Here is an 18,364-nt window from a genome sequence, read left to right as displayed (position 1 = left end):
ACGGGGAGTATTTTGGAATAAAACTGACTTTTGATGCTATTTTTATAAAAGAAGAGGTGAAGAATACTTGCTATACACAAAAGCCAATGACCCCCTTAGAACACTGAAGGTTAGTATTACATTCACACCCTCTTCTCCCAATCAAGGTCAGAGAATTATCCCTCCGTGACTCAACTGCTTCAAGTTTATGTTTTCTCCTCTTTGTAGTCCCCAAGTATAAATCAGAACATGAAAACTAAACGCACCACAGTTAACAGGCCAACAACGTCAGTAAGGTAAGAGATCAAGAGAATCACTTAAATTTCAACAGAAAAATAGTATGTAGACCCGACACTGGGAAAGCCGAGGCGAAGGAGAGTGGCGGAATGACCGAATTTGGAAGCTAATACCCTTGTTTACAAGCATTTTAAGTATGAACTTCAGCTATCATTTAAATTGGCCCCCCTTCATATATTTTTTCCTTGTTCAAAGCTCATAACAAAGAGTGATCAATTCAAAGACATGACGGGCAGAGAGGCGATGATGGGATTCACGCGGACAACGCAGACAACAAAAAGCACAGTTTCTGCTTGCACAGGTGGTTCAGGAATCAGACTCCTAAAGGCAACTTTATGTGATGCTAATAACATGCTGCAAATATCGCTAAAATCTGATCGCTTTGGGCTAATGTTATCAGCTGTTCTAACGTCACGTATGTACGTACTGAATTATATGCAAATACATCTTAAAATATTCAGTTAGTCGCTGGATACTTCCAACACTGCTCGTAGGAAGTGTCTTACAGTTGGTTTTAAATTTCATTAGACACATTCGGAAATCCTTCAGGCCTCATACTAGTGGAGACCACCCTGCTGGTTTCAAGAGCTTTCTAAAGTGTACCGATTTCTGTATCTGTCGGTAAAGACAAGAGATTCAGTTTGCTGAAGTGAATGTGCTTCCAACCGTGCTTCTGCATTTTCAGACTAAAGTCCTGAACACGTGTGCACACGCGTGCATGCTTTTTGCCCCGGCTCCCCCAGCTCCGCACGGTGCCAGCCCCCGCGGTCCCGGCCGGAGCGCCCCCTGCGGACCCACCTGCTCCCTGTCGACCCTCCTCTTGTCCTCCTCCGCCCGCCTGCGCTCCTCTTCCTCCTGCCGCCGTCTCTCCAGCTCCTCCAGCCGCCTCTTCTCCTCCTGTTCCCGCCTCCGCTGCTCGCGCTCCTGCTGCCTCCTGGCCTCCCGCTCTCTCCTTTGTTGCTACGGAAGTAAAGCGACCCAGTCAGCGGACTCTGCAGCCTCGGCACGGCACGCAGGATGGTCTGCTGACCAGTTACGGGGAGAGGCCGAGAGGGAGAGCTCGTGGACCCCACCTGCACCGGCCACCTACTTGCACACTGCCCCTCCGCTCACACACACACCAGCCTCCTTGGAAGTACCCGTCAGAGCCGGGTTTCACGTGCTATCAGTTATTCCCCGTTCTTCGCTGAAGCACAGCAGTGAGGGGACAGGGAATGCTGTATCCTTCAGTATCACTAACAGGGTTACCCCGGGCCCTTAGGTCAGAAGAAAGAGAAGAGAAATGAATACAGGAGAACAGAAATAGCGCAGAGAAAGGAGAGAAATACTTAAAAGAGGAAAAAGGCAGCACACATCAGGGAGAGAAGAAGTGACACCAACGAGAATAAGAGACGCTATTATTATTACCATGAACGCATAGACTGCCATGAGCACAAGCTCACTCTGTGTCTCGCACGGTGCTGAGTATCTAACGGTCTTCCTTCCACGTCCTTTACCTAATACGATTCTCATGACAAACCTAGGAAGCACTTCACTCCTACTCCACAGAGGAGGAAACAGATTCAAGAAGAGAGAAGTGACTTGTCCAGAGTCACCTGGGCGGTAAGCCCCCAGGTCGAGGGCCGCTGTGCCTCCCAACGTCAATCAGACAGCATCCTGCATCCCATCAGCAAGTGCAGAAGGCGCTGTTGAGTCACCAGACTCGCTCCGACAGCCTTTCCTAACGCAGACCATCTGTCAACCCCTCGGTACCTGGCGGCGTGACCCTGGGCACACGTCTGGCCCCTTCTCATCCAGCCCCAGACATCTATCTGTCAGTAAAGCACTGCCACGGCGCAGAGTATAAATCAACCAACTCCTCCCACAAATGTGCAGAGTGCTGGCCTGCAAAGTGATGCAGCCGCTTTGCAGCCCCCCTGGGATGGAGAGGTGCCCCATCTCAGCACAGCGGCCGCTGGCTGCAGACGGCTACTCAGCGCCTGAAGTGTGCCCAGCACAGGAGGGAGGAACTGAGTTTTTCGTTTTATTTTACTGAAGTTAATTTAAATTGTCTCTAGCACAGCTCTAGAACCACAACCACAAGAGAGGAAGGCAGGTGGAGACTGCCAATTCCCCTCAAAGTCAGTCAGACAAAAGGAAAACAGAAGAGAGAAGACAGGCAACCAGTGTCGACCACTCAAACCTCCCCCTTAGCTTTTCAAGCCGATCGGATTCAAGCGAACGGGTCAGAAGAGGCAAAGAGTATCATACGCTGACTTTTACCACCTTCAGGTGACAACGTGACTTGCTTACGAGCCAAGGTCTCACAAGCAGTGAACTGTCAGAGCACCGTCCCCCTCGGAAAGGTCTGGGCTTTCCCTTTCCCTCCCCACCTCCCGGGGGAGATGACATGTTTGCCAGCAGGCTCTACGGGCCAGCAGGGCAACCGGAGTTGAGGGGAAAAAACAAAAAAACACACCCAGAACTTTTATGTTCTTATACTCCCAGCTCGTTCTTTAAGATAGCTACTTCTGCATGTTTCATAATGTATGTATCAGTACAATACAAAATTACTAGATATATCTCTATCAGATACATGCTCAATTTTTTTTTTTTTACTGATGGAATGCAAGATTCAAAACCTTTCTGGGCCGCTGCGCTGCACTCAACAATGCCGTGTGACCACAGACACCACCACAACAGCCTCAGAGATGCACCCGCTGCCCTGTCCTTACAGACCACACAGGCTACCAAAATTCTTTCATTTTTAGGAACGATGCTGAAGGAAAGGTGCCACTTAGCCCCCGGGATCACAAAACAAAAAGAAAAGCCGTGGTGGCTTCACTTGCTTTCTCCTCTCCTGTTATTTACAGAATCTTGAAAAATTCTTTAGTTCAAAAAAAGCAGAGCTGATGCCTTGGCTGTTATCAGCAAGGACTCTTCCAGAAAGAGCCAGACAAGGAGAAAAACTGCAGTGAGAGTCCTGGAAGCTGCCACGCTGCCCTGGAAGCAGGGCTGCACTCTGGCCGCCACACAGCCGTTAAGTCCAGATGCGGCCAAGTGTCCACCTCACACCAGCCTCGAGGTTCAAATTTCTGTCTCCAGAGGAGACAACGGGAGATTGCAAAGGACGAGCGGAGGGAGGGAGTGAAGCAGCGCGGGAGCTGGCTTCCCACACACTGGCCCCTCACCAGCAACTCCAGCTGCCTCGGCCTACCGAGCGCAGGGCTGACCCTGGTCCAGTCCACGCCCAGGAGCCTTCTCAGCTCACCCCCTGCCTCGCACCCCTGAGCTGTGGTCACCCGGAGTCCCGGGGAGTGACGGGACCCCGTGCACATCCTCTGGCGCCTCAGTGAAAGCACTCGTTCTCACACCAGGCAGGAAGCTCCAACATGGTGAAATGTGCAGAATCCATTTCGGGGGGTTATTTCCAACTACACTGAGGGCAGGGCTCCCAGGCCGGTGGGAAACCTTGACTTCATCTAACTAAATGCTACTAAGAATTTTTAACTTTCAATTTCAAATGCCCTTACAGGTAGCCTTTTCCATTTTCATTTGTGTTTAAAAATTTTTAATCAAAGTACTAGACTTTAACCATCCTCAAGCCATAAGATATACATCTTTGTTAACACCCTTTCTTTTCTTAACATTTGCTATGTTGCCGCCCCATGATCACTTATATCTAAAATGCCATGGTGCCGTTTTGATTGTTGTTAACTAGTGACTACCTGGAGAATAAAAATCTGAGGCCAATTTTTAAAAATTTAAAAGAATAAAATTTATATTTAAAAGAGTAAACAAATCTATGTTATTTTGTCCAAAATACATACATACATACATACATGCATAAATAGTAAAAAATTGCCTTATTCTTGTTTGTTTGCCTGTTTTTTCATGGGCCCATCATAGCATCATCTGTAAAGTCTACACCATAAGACTCCTTTCCATATGGTCAAATGGGTCAGGTATTCGTTCTTTCTTCTAGAGATTAACCCTCTCACAGCCCTTTCTCTTCTCCTGGGCCAACCTAAACAGGCTGCTCTCCAGGCATCCCATCCTTCTGCCCACCTGCTTCCTAGGAATACCTCTGGACCCTCTCCTGTACAGGATCCCCTGTCAACTTCTCTCTTATTTGCGGAATACATCCTCTAGTAGTTTCCCGAGGAAGCGTGAAGACAAGTAGAGGACTTGAGAGACTCTGTAGGTCACAAAAGCTCTGCTCCCATGCTGTGCATATACTTCTGGCCGGGGGCACTAACTTCCCTTCAGAGTTGCAAAAGCACTGGTGTGTCACCTCCTACTTTCTGATGTTGCTCTGGAGAATCCGAGCCCATGTGGATCCTTGACACTTAGTACCAGCCACACCCACACCCCTCTATATGCTCCCCTGACAGCAGCTTTTACCATCCTCTTTTCATCCTTGAGTTTCTAAACTTTCAAGATGATGTATGTGCCTCTGAACGGCGTCTTTTCTCATTCACTGGGCTGGGTACTCAGTAAGCCTTTCAATTCAGAAATTATTTCTTAGTTCTGGAAACTTGTCTTGAATTCCTGCTGCATGTTCTCCCTCTGGTGTTCACTTCCTGGACCATTTGTTAAATGGGAGTCAACCCACCTGGACTGATTCTGTTTCTCTTCTGTTCTAGTCCCCCTAAACTTACCTTCTCTCCCCACTTTCTGGGAGTTTGAATTTATTAAAAATTTTTAAAACTTTTTTCTGAATAGTCTTGTTTCATGATTTTTATATCTTCTCTCTGTAAGGATATTAAGATTTCTGTGCATGTGTACATGTATGTGTGTGAGATATTTTCTCTGTTCCCTACATTGTCTCTATTTCCTTCACCCTCCTTTTGCTGTGTGTCTCGGAATCTTTCAAGTTAAAGATTTTTCTGCGTCCTCAATCTCGGGCCATCCAGTGACACGCAAGGCAGTGAAGAGCAAGCTGTCAAGCGGTGGCTGTGAAGCTTCCAAGTCAGGTGACTGTGAGGCAGCGTGACCGCTTCCCTTGGGCGGGTGAGTCTCTGAAGAGAGGGATCTGTGCAGTACTGAGTCCTCAGGTGAGGAGAGGGTGCAGTGGATGGGGGCGCCTGGAACGCGCGTGGCACCAGAGGACGGGCTCCAGGCAGGGTGGGTGCGCTTGCCCTCACGCTCCTCGGCACTTAGCTCTCCACGGATGCCCTTGTCTCAGCCTCCCTCTCCACGGCCTCAGCTGTGCCCGAATCTCCGCTGCTCACCTGTTCCAGGTGGCAGGTGTCGGCTGAGAAGGGGGAGCAGAGCCGCCTGCTGCAGGGGCTGAGGGCCCACTGCTCACATATACCTGCTTCTGGCCCCCTCGCCACCTCCCATGTTGGACTCTCTTCCAGCACTGGTAGCATCAACCTTCCCATGGTCTACGCTCTACCACAGACTCACGTCCACAACTGGGCTTCCATTCTTGTTCTCCTCGTTTAGGACACCTTCAGTTCTTCGCAGTCATTGCACTGGGATTTCTCAATGCAAGTGTGGTAAACATCAAGTCGTTTCTGTTCAACTCTTTACCAAAGTCGATATAATAAAGTTACTACGTAATTACTTAATTAAAATAATTTAAAATTATTATGTTAAGTTTAATTCAAAACGCATGTCTTAAAATAACAGTAAGCAAACACCTTACAGACAGGGACAGGCTACAACTACCGATCTCAATCGTCAAGTGAAAGCCTCTGAAAGGCTTTTTCTTCTTTGGTCCTGTGGAAGGATCATACTCTTGGTTACCACCATCAACACGCAAACAAAGACCATAAGCTCCTTAAAAAAGTAGGGAGCGTGTTTCACTCATCTCCACCCCGCTCCCTGTAAATATCCAAGATGCCGTGATTTTCTAATATTTAGCATCTAGAATAAGCCTAAAGAATCCATCCATATCTCCAGGTCCAACCAAATCCTAAAGCCATCTTTTCAGGATCACCTAGTAAGGTGCACAGCGGGCTGGAATAGTCACTGTTAATCTGGACAGAGCCTCACACTTTACACAACATGCGCTCTGTGCCTCAGGGTGTTCTACCAGGCCCTTGACGGTGGCTCTGGAACTCCAATCAGAGACCTCAAGCCCAAGCATGGCTGTAGGTGTACAGAACAAGTCCTTTCTTTCCAGAGATACAACAAGGACACAAATGCTGGTTCACCCATTTGAGAAATATTCATGAAGCGCCATGGGTACACAAAGGTGAATCAGACACAGCCCCTCTCCTCCGAGTCTTATAGGTAAGGTAAGTCACACACTTTTAAAAAATCCACAAGACAACGTGGAACGTGGTAAATTTCCCTGGACTTGCCCACTCAGCAAGTCCTGGTCGGGAGACTGATGGCCAAGGCCAAGAACGATGTAGTTACCGAGTCCTCTTCCACATTATGCTGTAATATTTGAAGCTATAAATTGGACCAAGAGCAGAACTGTAAACTCCAACCATACAAACCACTACAGTCAGAACAGGCCCTTAACTGGGGTGTGTGTGTATGTGCATGTGTGTTCGGGGGTAATTAAGGATTAAAGAAAGCCCTTAGTAAATACCTTAATAGATTACTGATGTGAAAAGCTGGCCTCTTGCAACAGAACTTCAAAAGAAAGTGGTCAAAAATGGAACATATATATCATCAGCCATCAGCTAAGCAACGTCAATCCACACTAGATTAACCTTCCGCCTGTGATTTCAAGCAACAAAACCCAGGAGACGCTAACGAACATGCCTGCTCAGGTTAACCCCATTAAGAGGAGCAAACGTAAATCCTTCAAGGCATTTTCAAACTGTCATTCTTATTTTTTTAAACCATTCTTTCTTTAAAAACAAAATCAAACACACTGAAAAACTGCATGATGCTGTAGAGTGATTTCCAAATCGCTCAAATCATAGCGATTTCCTTATGACTTCAATTTTTCCAAGCATGCCTGAGTAAATATGTACTTTTCCAACTATGCTCTAATTACATTTAAGTTCTCTTTCTAGGTTGGTATTTAAGAGCAATGCTTTCATCTCACAATTCCAGCTTTTCTAAACAGGTCATGCTGGTAACAGTGGGGTCCATTTACAGACACCCCACTGGACTTACGGGCTTTAACAGAAACTAAACTTTAATAAACCAATCTATTCTTCAGGGTCGACTATTTCCAAGAGCTTTGGAGGTCATGTGGCTGCACGTGTACCAGGAACCCCTGAGTTTGTTAAGTGCAAGTTCTGATGAACTTTAGTAGAGAAACTACTAGACTACTTTGCTTCTCCCCAAAGACAACTCTTCCCCATCTTTAGGCAACAAATAACATTTGCCGAATTAAAATAATGCTTACAAAATGTAACTAGAAAAAAAAAACACTAGACTGGGATGCCAAAAGAACATTTAAGAGCTGAGGACTTCTGAGAGGCGAGACAGTGGCCCTCTGGCAAAAGCAAGGCCCCCGTGCACAGCACGGTTGGAGCTGAGGGTGGAAGGCACACCCTGCGCTCACACGCACTCGCCGTCAGACACGAGTGAGGTGCCCAGCAGGGGCCTCTGTGTGGGCAGAGGGGTGAGGACACGCTGGGGGGAAGCGGGTCCCCGCACTGTCCTTCTGAGATCTCACAGCCAAGAGACAGACACAGGTGCCTGCCACAGCTCGCTCCGTTTTTCTTAGAACGCTCCAGGCTTTCCTAGTGTTACAATTTAGCTTCAAGACGAATCCCACTCCACGCAAATGTTCTTTTCTCTTTTTCTTAAAAGGCATCGCTCTTTTTTTTTAAAAAAAGGCATCGCACCTCCGCTGGGCCAGATGCGCTCATTTTACAGGTGAAAGCTCTCCTGCAAGTGCGGAGACCAAAAGACAGCCACGTGCGGCAAAGAAAAAAGGAAGCAAGTGAGGCCTTCCGGGTCAGGGCTCAAACATGGCTCCCCCTACAGAGGTGCAGACTTCCCCTGACTGAGCCTGAAGGTTTGTGTTCAGCATCCACAGCAGCCCCCAGGGCCTCCGTTAAGCCCGCCCACGTAAAACGGCCGACATCTGTCCAAGGCCAACGCAAACAGGTTCCTCAGGAGCCAAGGAGGGTAGGCTGGGAAGTCGGGACAGCTCCACGCCATGAGCCCCGGGCAGGAGCGGTATCGCCTTCAGGGCTGCCGCCCCACCCCGCCCCGCTCGCGCGCTGTCTCTCTCTCTCTCTCTCTCTCTCTCTCTCTCTCACACACACACACACACACACACACACACACACACGACCACCCACACCTCCGCCGTGCTGAGCTGAGCTTGGTGCACGTCTAAAGTGCGAAGCCTGGGGTGTCAGACAAAATTTTTTCTCTTGCTTTACTTTGTTTTTAATTTCTTCCACTTTCACCCACCTCTCTAAAACCGGGGTCACTATGGGATCTGCAGAAACAAGAGAGACGAATGTAAGCATGTCTCCTCTTGGTGGAAGAAAAGCAGAGGGAGGAGGTGCTGGTCGCACACCCACATGCGCGCCCCTCTCTGCGGGAAGCTGAGACCCAGAGCACAGGGACTGTGGCATCTCCGGGGCTGAAAACTTGGGCAGATCGTAAAGAGAAGAGATTATTGTTTTAAATACCTGCAGAAAAAGTCCCACAGTGGGGAGTCTGGAACATCCTACCAGCAGTTCAAGAACAAAAAGGGAGACGCAAGCAGCAGAAAAGAGGACTCGGCCCTCTAAGTGAAGTCCTTGGCCGGGTTCCAAGTCTGCAGAACCCATAGTCATCTTCACAAACGGGTGAGATGGGGAACACACAGGGAACTGCAGTTCTCCCTTTTCTCGTCTTTTGTTTTTAAGAAAAGGATAAGTTCTAACCTCAAATGAAAACTTTTTGTCTCTTAACTCTAATAAAAAGATTATGCAGTTTTTTTTAATGTGCTGTTGTTATAATAGTATCATAGGTTTGCTAAAAACAAATCTTCCCTAAGAAATGTTCTTTCTTTTTTTTGAATTAAGTAGCACACCAAACCACAGACAAATGTTATCTTGCTTTTACTAATAATCTGACAGTCTCCACGAGGTCAAAACTGAAAAATTATGAACTAGGACATAAGTGACTTCAATATGTAACAGGTTCAAAAACATATCCAAAGTACGGCAGCTAACAAAGTCACCTCAACTTAGATCACTAATGGGGTTTTCTCCAGGACGTCTTGTATAATATTTCTATTAAACTTAGACGAGGAATGAGCAGATGTGATCCATGTGTGGCTGTCACAGGAATGGGAGGAGTCGGTAGCAGGTACCAAGGCGAGAGTCAATGAAAAGAAAGAGCACAAAACCATTAGGATAAAATGACAGTACGATGAAATAATCTTCACTTCTGCTCAAAAGAAAAAAAAAAAAAAAAGAACAGAAAAAAGAAAAGACTGGGAGAAAAAGCTGGCCAGGGTGGGGGAAAAAAAATTAGCTAGAGGCAAAGCTCTACCAAAGTGATCCAAAGATGTGACGATGCATCTACCTATAAAAGGTAATAGAGGGCTTCCCTGGTGGCGCAGTGGTTGAGAGTCCGCCTGCCGATGCAGGGGACACGGGTTCGTGCCCCGGTCTGGGAGGATCCCACATGCCGCGGAGCGGCTGGGCCCGTGAGCCATGGCCGCTGAGCCTGCGCGTCCGGAGCCTGTCCTCCGCAACGGGAGAGGCCACAACAGTGAGAGGCCCGCGTAACGCATAAAAAAAAAAAAAAAAAAAAAAAAAGGTAATAGAGTAATATTAAAACTTCTCGATAGAGGGAGATCATTATCACACGGGGCAATGAATCTGGGTAACAAACTTCGAGTAAGCTGAGAAAACACTGAGCACCCAGAAGAGGAGGACAAGTGTCAGGGGCAGGAGAGGAGGGGACGAAGCCACCAGTGTGAACTCAGCCGCGTGAGCTCAGCACGCCCCCACTTTCCTCCTGGGACCATCCAAAAGCAACAAGAAAAATCAGAAACATCATTTTCAGCAAAACTGGCAGACAGACTTGAAAATATCTACAAGGACTTCCAAGATCTCCAGTTCACACAGGAGCCAAGGAAGAGAAAGCAAGAGAAACAAAGCAGAGAGATCCCGGCAGCAGCAACTCTCAACGGGCACCAAGCAAGAGCAGAGGATGTATGTACCACATGGACTTCTTACAGACGAAGGGCCTACGGGGGGCAGACCGCTCCCCCTACCTGCGGCGAGGTTCTGAGACAGTAGGGGCTGCGGAGAAGCCCTTAGCCCCCGTACACCGGATCTGATGGCACTTTCAGAGAAAGGAACATCTCCACTGTTTCCCTACAGCCTCGACTTTGGGACCATTTTTTGCCAGTCGCTGATAGAAAGTGATCACCTTTCAGTTTTAAGCATCATTTATCTTTTGAGTGAAGATGACCATCTTTATCTACTTTGTTAATAATAACAAAAGGAATCCCTATTCCTCACGCCTTTAATGCCAGTAAAGGGCTACACATCATTTATGGCACAAATATTCCCAAAACACTTCCTGGGGCCTTAATTACCAGGCTGACAAAAAGGTGCTGGATCACCAAGAAGACCCTGGCTCCATCTGCCCTGATTAAGAGGTTTAAAGAGGTGACTGCGCGTTTGAACTTTCACTGAGGAGCTGAAATTACAGGGCTAACTCAAGCCAGTAAAGTGCCGTGTTCTCACTTAGCTGACAACCCTGATTCTCTAGCCTCTATTGAGCTGACAGAGCAAATCGCTTTAAAACCTCAGTTCCTCTCCTTGAGCGATCGCTGGCCTGACCCCATAATCCTCACTCCCTATCATGTCCAGGGCCTGGATGATGGATACCTATCTCACTGTCACTAGGCCTGAAAGCAGTTTCCAGGGCCTGTGTTAGTTAGAAAGGGGCTCCAGCTGACCCAGTCCTTGATCCTTCAAGGTATAAACCACCAAACTCCCCTGCATCACTGAGCTGAAGGAAGTACAGCCCAGGGTTAGAAAGGACAGTGGAGGAGACTGCATAAAGCCGCAGCTAGAAGCAGACACAGCCTCAAAACTCAAGCACTCTTGTGTACTGAGCACACACGGTCCACGTACAGCCTGAAAAACCTCGGAACCACTCAAGGTTTCTGTTATGTTCACAGAGCACTGAGTCTTAAAACATTAGAAGAGAGTTTGCAAATAAACTGCAAAAAGTTACATGAATAGCAACGCTGCCCCTCCCACAGAGCAAGGTTGTGCCCTGTGTTTTCTTCCAAAGCACTGGCCGGATACTTCCAGTCTCCCTAGTTAGACAGACACTGGTTTTCTAAACCAGGGCAGACTGTGAAGTTTCAGAATTCAGACCATAAACACACAAAACGAAGCAAAGATTCTCCCCACAAAATGTACCCTTAAGTAACGTGGGAAAAAGCATGTGTCGTCGTTTAAATTAAACTCCACTGTATAGTATCAACACATGGCTTTACTGTTGTTTGGGGTTCTTTTTCTGGCCTGAAGGATAAAGGTGAAACAATAAGATGTATGAATTAAACGGAAACAAACTACTATGAATGGGAAATCTGAAGCTGTGATATATATAGTAAAAGGCAACCAGGAAACGAAAAAAGACTCTTTTGAGCCCCAAGTGAAATGTAGGGAAATAATGTCTTTGTGAATTAAAAGTGGAAAAGCTGTGGGTAACCATATTACCAACGTTGATAGTATTAATGAATTAAACAAGCAGGTGGGGGACTTCCCTGGTGGTGCAGTGGTTAAGAATTCGCCTGCCAATGCAGGAGACACTGGTTCGAGCCCTGGTCCAGGAAGATGCCATGTGCTGCGGAGCAACTAAGCCCGTGCGCCACAACTACCGAGCCTGCGCTCCAGAGCCTGTGAGCCACAACTACCGAGCCTGCGCTCTAGAGCCCGTGAGCCGCAACTACTGAGCCCACGTGCCTAGAGCCCGTGCTCCGCAACAAGAGAAGCCACCACAGTGAGAAGCCCGCGCACCGCGACAAAGAGCAACCCCCGCTCGCCGCAACTAGAGAAAGCCCTCGCAGCCACGAAGGCCGCGAAGACCCAACGCAGCCAAAAACAAAAACAAACAAAAACAACGAGCAGGTGGTACAAAACGTGTCCCCCGCCCCAACAAGTAACTAACGCCAGCACTATGGCTAGATTACAGAACAGCATTTGTATCGTGCCCAATATAATGCTCTTCTTCAACCCTTACTCTTAAAGGTATCTAAAGTTAAGGAATTTGTAGAAAAGCGTTTTTCCTGTGTACGTATGTTTTCAGAAAAATATGTACACCCCAACTGGGACCCAGAGGCCAAGGGTGGGATGGAAATGAGCTGGCCAACTCAGACTGTAGCGTACACGGCCTCCACGGAGCCGGGGCGACGCCACCTCTGGGCCCTGCGTCCCACACAAATAGGATGAGTAACTGGGGGCAGGTCCCTGACGTTTACAAAAGAGGGGAAAACAGGCCTCGGGCCTCCGGGAGCGCAAGGTCCCGCCAGTGCGCGAGCACATCTTCCCTTCAGAGGGGACCTCACTGGCCAGGCCGGGGAGAGGCACGACCTGCCTCACGAGGCCACGGAGAATGGTCCTTTGGGCATCTGGCCATGCCTGTGAACAAAGACCGGGACCCCGGCTCTGGCCCACATGCCCCCACCTCTTCCAGCCGTCGCCGCTGCTCCTTCTGCTGCTCGATCCGCTTCTGCCTCTCCGCCAGCAGCTGCCTCTTGTATTCTTCCTGCTCCCGGAGCTGCTGCTCCTGCAGGAGCTGCTGCCGCCTCAGGGCCTCGGAGCGCTCCTTGTTCTCCTGCTGCAGCCTCAGGAAGTCCCGGCGCAGCGTGGACTCGCCAGGCACGTTGACGATGGAGCTGCAGGAGGAAGCGGGGCTCTAAGGGGCGCGGGCCACTCCCCGCCCACGCCCCGCCTCTCCCGAGCTCCTCCCAGCCCAGGACCCAACGAACTAACAAATCCACGGGGGGAACGAGCCTTCGGCTCAGTGGCATCACCCCTTCTTTCACCTGTCTCATAAATATCTTAAAACTCTGTCCTGGACGTTTGACGGGACATCTCCACATGGGACTCTCGCATCAACTCAAACCGCGATGAAGAGCTGAAACCACCTCCCGCCACACGTCATTAGACCCTCCGTGACCGCCCTGCTTCCCACCAGAAACAGCAGCATCACGTTCCGGGATTGCCCGGGCGGTAACACCAGAACAAGCTCCAGCACTGGCCGTCCCCTCGCCTTCTCCACGAGGTCCAGCATGCCTTGTCAGCTCTCCCCTCCCACCCTCTCTACTTGCAAGGCCGGCGGCTGAGCCCAGGCGGGTCCCAAGGATGAGCCATCACACAGGAAAATTAGCATCACTCCTAGGTGGTCTCCCGGCTGAGAGTCACTTCTCCGCTTTCAAAACTCCCAGAACAAAGGGCAAATCAATCTTCCTAAACTGCTTCTTTCGTTGTATCGCGTCCCTAACCCAAAACAATTATATTGCTCCAGCAATCAGCTCAAATTACTCTAGAAATTTTAGCCTCTGATGGATTCAAATCTTTTATGTAACTATGGAGTTGTTTTCAATAAATTCTCTTCTCTCTTGATATGCTCTCTTCAAACTCCCATTCTCTGCACACAGGTCCCCACAGGTCTCTCGAACCACCGTCCCTACCCTCCTTTTGTCTAGCTCGTCAGCTACGTGTAGCTGCAGCTTGAACACCAGGCAGGCAAGACCATTATCGAAGACTTTAAATCCTCTCTTCCCTGATTAATGAGTCGCTGTGAGGTTCATGCGACCACATCTTCAAGCTTCTGCTTCACTGTACCTCGGGGAGCCAGAGATGACCGAAACGACCACAAAATGGATCAGGACAGAATGCACGCCCAATAGAGGCAATGAAATGCCGACGACCACACCGGTGGGAAGAACAAAACCAACCAACCAACCAACAAGTCTTGGGAAAGACTCCAGTGTTTTCAAAGGGGGCCCTGCTAGCCCATGAGCAGGAAACTGTGTGTGTGCAGGCCTGCTTCATATGCTACAAGATGTCTTCCATCCACACCTGCTGGAGCAAGAAACGCCAGTGGCGAGCTCCCCTTCCCCAGGACCAGACACAACCTGCATGTTTCCAATTGACCGGGGGAAGAGGAAGCAATGCAGTCTCGGTAAAGAACCACGGGGTCAGGGCTCCAGAGGCCGAGAATGTTTATAGGAGTCTTTGAAAGAACAGAAGAATGCAAGATACTAAGGCACTTTCAGAGTAACTGCCGACTCCTTCCCGCTGCCCGGGCATCTCCTGCAGCCCCGGCACCCCCGAGGAGCAGGGTCGCGAGCGCCCCGCCTCTACCTGGGCTCCCCCTCCTGCTCTGGCACCTCCTCTTCCTCCTCCTCACTCCCGCTGTACTCGTACTCGGTTTCATCTGTAAAGAAAAGGACAAGATAAACGAGTCAGTTCACGAAGCGTGACACCGTGTGTACAAGTGAGCGTCTCCGAGGGCATCACCGCCCAATGAAAACCGTATATTCTTTGAGAAAATAGTAAAGTGTGTGGAGAACGTGGGGGTAGTAGGGGCATGACACCAATTCCCACCGTGAACAGTGCTCGTGCCCTGGGCCGGCCGTACTTCCCACAGAAGAGCAGATTCTCTTGTATTCCAGACAGTCCCCTGTGGGATGCACAGCTATGCGGGGGCAGGGCTGTGAGAGGGGCCCCAGAGCCCTTGACACATAAGAAAAGTGGTCCTGGAGCATCAGCAAATTCACAAAGTCCACTCTGATGCCAAGACTCGAAAGAAAGAGATGAACTGCCCAAACCAAGACAATAAGGCATGTGTCTGGTTACTTTCAGCACTCGGGGATTGCCCTGAACTTGCTCTTTGTTAGTTTCTTATTTGGCCTTGAACTTGGAGTGTCAAAAAAAAAAAATTCAGCAACGGGTTGCCTGTTATCCAGCATCGTTCTCTAAAGTTCCTGTTAAGAATTCACAGAACAGGGGCTTCCCTGGTGGCGCAGTGGTTGAGAGTCTGACTGCCGATGCAGGGGACACGGGTTCGTGCCCCGGTCTGGGAGGATCCCACGTGCCGCGAAGCGGCTGGGCCCGTGAGCCATGGCCAGCTGAGCCTGTGCTCCGCAACGGGAGAGGCCACAACAGTGGAAGGCCCGTGTACTGCAAAAAAAAAAAAAAAAAAAAAAAAAAAAAGAATTCACAGAACAGGAAGGTCAATGGGAGCCAGAGGCCCCAGAGAAGAAGGTTTAGAGAAGACGGTGGTGAAGCCTGGCCTGCGCGTTGCTGGGCAGGAGGCACCGCTGAATCCAGGCAGGTGGACACAGAACACGTCAGGATAGGAAACCCAGGCACTGGGGACCAAATGGAACCTTACGTAATCAGCAAAGCAAATGTTCATGTTGAGCAGTGAAGACAGAAAAGCAGTCAGGCCGACGGGGCCCAGGCCTCACCACACCACCCCCACGAAGTGCAGGAAACCCTGGGGCTCCTGAGCAGGAGAGGAACGGGACAGCACACGGACGGTGATGTTCCCAGCTGACGCTCGGAGCCCCGCCTGACGCAGACAGAACACAAGGTCCATGATGAAGTTAAAACGCACAGCCACAAAGGTGTGCCCCCGAGGAGCAGGACGGCTTCAAGCGCTGACTGGCCACAGTGCCCACTACCCAGTGTCAGCCTGGCAATGCACTGCACAGCGCCGGTCCCCTGTGCTGGAGCCAAGCTGCCCCCTCGGCCCGTCCCTGGGCGCAGAGCAGAGACAGACCACTCAAGCCCCGGCCAGGTGGGCACAAACGCGGGTGGGAAAGGAATAATAACCTATTCTGGTTGGCAAACACCTAAACAACTGTTTCTTAAGATGAAAATAAAAACAGGTTTAATACCTTTCTCTCCTCTCTTCTTCCTGGTCCGGTCTATATGGTCCTTAAGCTGGATTCTAACCTGCCTTTCATTCGGCTGGTCCCTGATAAAAGGATGCTTCAGAAGCTGCTCTGTGGAGGGCCGCTGCATGTAATTCTTCACCAGGCACCCTTCTATAAAACTAAAAAATTTCTTTGACCTAGAAGAGGAAGTAAAAAAGATCATCAAATTTCTACCACAAAGGGCAAAGCTCCAAACTACCAGTAAACTTACAAGCTTGCAGACAGAGTAGGGCTCCAGAACTCACTGTGAACAACGCTGCAAAGGCACAGGGATAAAACAAGGAACAAAGCAGGGACCACGGGGCCCGGAGCGTCACTTAAACACGGTTTAGGAGTCGCACCACACACGGGGGGCCTCGGAGGCAGCTGGAGTTACTGCTGCTTTCTGACCATGTCGTCATGGGGTAGAGGAGGCCAGGGAGTAAAGGGAGGTCTTTGCTAACGTAAAGATGGCAGAGGAGAGACGGCGGGATTCTCTAAGACAAGGACAGACACAGAGTAAGAAAGGGAGCCAAGTAAGTGACTCGGGGCTTGATCCTGTCACTGCGACGTTGCCATCAGTTTCAGGCTGGTTTACGTATCAGTTCTCTACGCTTAACGTTCAGAGGCAGAAATAATAGTGCTGAGGGGGGGAACGACCCTGCTGTTAACGTTTACCCCACCAGCCACTTTATTTCTGCCTGTTTCTCCATTTCCGGCTCACAGTGACCCCCTCCCTAGCCCCGGCTGACGCACTCTTACCCACCCTGTCCTTCGAGACTCAGCTCAGACACCCTCCCGCCGGTAAGCCTTTCCCGGCAACACTGCACCCCGCCCTCCCCAGGTCAGGAGCCTTTCCTTTGGGGTTGTCTGCACGTAACACACTGCACACTTCACATTTATGTTTCTGTCTCCCCTCCTGGTTTAAAACGGTACAGGTCAGGACTGGTTCCTAACTTCTCCATTTGTCAGCAATGCCCAACTCTGAGCATGTAGACTACAATAGGTATGTAATAAATTTTTGTTGAATGAATGAGTTACTCAGTCTTTAAAAATGTGGTTGAGAAAAAATTAGTTCAGTCCTTTCCAGTTATTTCACTGCTTTTAAGAATCATTTGTATTGTCTTCTGTTTCTACTCAAACTTACTATTTTTGTTCAATTCAACAAATATTTATGTGTCAACGACATACATTTATTTATGCTAGGCTCTGTAAGAGATACACATAGGAAATAATGTATGTACACACAATAGCGGATGTATACTCAAACTGCGAGGAAGAAAGAAGAACTACTGCCGACAGTGGAGTGGGTCAGACCTCAAGAAAAAGGAGGATTTCTGACATTCCAAAGATGGGAGAGAAAAGCCACTGTTCCAGAGGGACAGAAACCACATGAACAAGGTAGCAGAGTACTACAGGGAACAGTGGATTGTCTTCTGACACTAGTATGAAAAGTGGAGAAGGGTAAAAGAGATAGGCCAGGGTCAGCTCAGAGAAGGGCCCTAAAGTTGTGACTTTATTCTATGGTTAAGGAAGAACGCAGAAGATTCGACACAGCAGTGATGGAATGCTCTTAGCACAGAGATTCCCAAACCCCACTGCCCACAAAGATCATTTTGGGAGTTTATTAAAAATACAAATGCCTGGGTCACTCCTCAAACTTAAGAAACTAGAAACTTTGAGGTTGGAGCCCTAAGTTAAAAAATTCCAAAGGGATTCTCATGTGCTGTGTACAGATTAACATCTGAGAATCGATGATCTGCAATGTATTCTTGAAAGTCGATGACCAGGTTCTGCTGAAAGAGAGCTCACTAATCATCTTTTAAAGGCCGCTTCTCCAAAAACAGTCGTGGAAATTTACACGTGGTGGACAGGAAGACGGCAACCATAAAGGAATTAGGACTTCCTGTCTGTAACCCTCTCCCCCCTTAGAGAGAAGCTCAGGTAGAGGAAGTCTGGTGGGAGAGCACAGGCAGAATCTACTGTCATCTACGTCCGTCTCTTTATCTCACTGCACTATATACACACAGTGGTTAATGCAAACCTGCAAGTCATGGACAGAGTGGGGGCCGACTGACAAAACTGTGAAATACCCCGAAGGTGAAGCATCAACTCGCTTTAATAAAACCTGACACAGAAAAAGAAAGGGGAAGGTGAGCATCGTTCAGTTCAGCAGGCGCCGGACGAAGTGGCACCCAGCCCCGCAGCTTACTCCCTGGTGACATCTACTGGCCACCCACGGACGCCCCCCGTTATCATGTTTTAACACAGGAGACCAACCGGGGC

The 18,364-nt window shown here is 49.1% G+C and overlaps 1 protein-coding gene across 39 annotated transcripts in view; it reads right to left on the bottom strand.

The window, feature by feature from the left end:
* The window catches only part of MAP4K4 (mitogen-activated protein kinase kinase kinase kinase 4), a 176,258-nt gene that overhangs the window by 34,002 nt on the left and 123,892 nt on the right, over positions 1-18,364 (bottom strand). For all 39 annotated transcript variants that reach the window (XM_032653694.1, XM_032653698.1, XM_032653687.1 and 36 more), the window contains 4 exons: positions 16,061-16,236; positions 14,520-14,592; positions 12,835-13,045; positions 1,075-1,236 (listed from right to left, as the gene is read on the bottom strand). In XM_032653694.1, coding sequence (XP_032509585.1) covers positions 1,075-1,236; positions 12,835-13,045; positions 14,520-14,592; positions 16,061-16,236 — 622 coding nt within the window. The remainder of the gene's footprint in view (positions 1-1,074; positions 1,237-12,834; positions 13,046-14,519; positions 14,593-16,060; positions 16,237-18,364) is intronic.

This window comes from Phocoena sinus, chromosome 13, assembly GCF_008692025.1.
Source record: "Phocoena sinus isolate mPhoSin1 chromosome 13, mPhoSin1.pri, whole genome shotgun sequence".
NCBI lineage: Eukaryota > Metazoa > Chordata > Mammalia > Artiodactyla > Phocoenidae > Phocoena > Phocoena sinus.
Note: the sequence above shows the minus strand (reverse complement) of the source record. Positions and strands in the feature narration are given on the sequence as shown.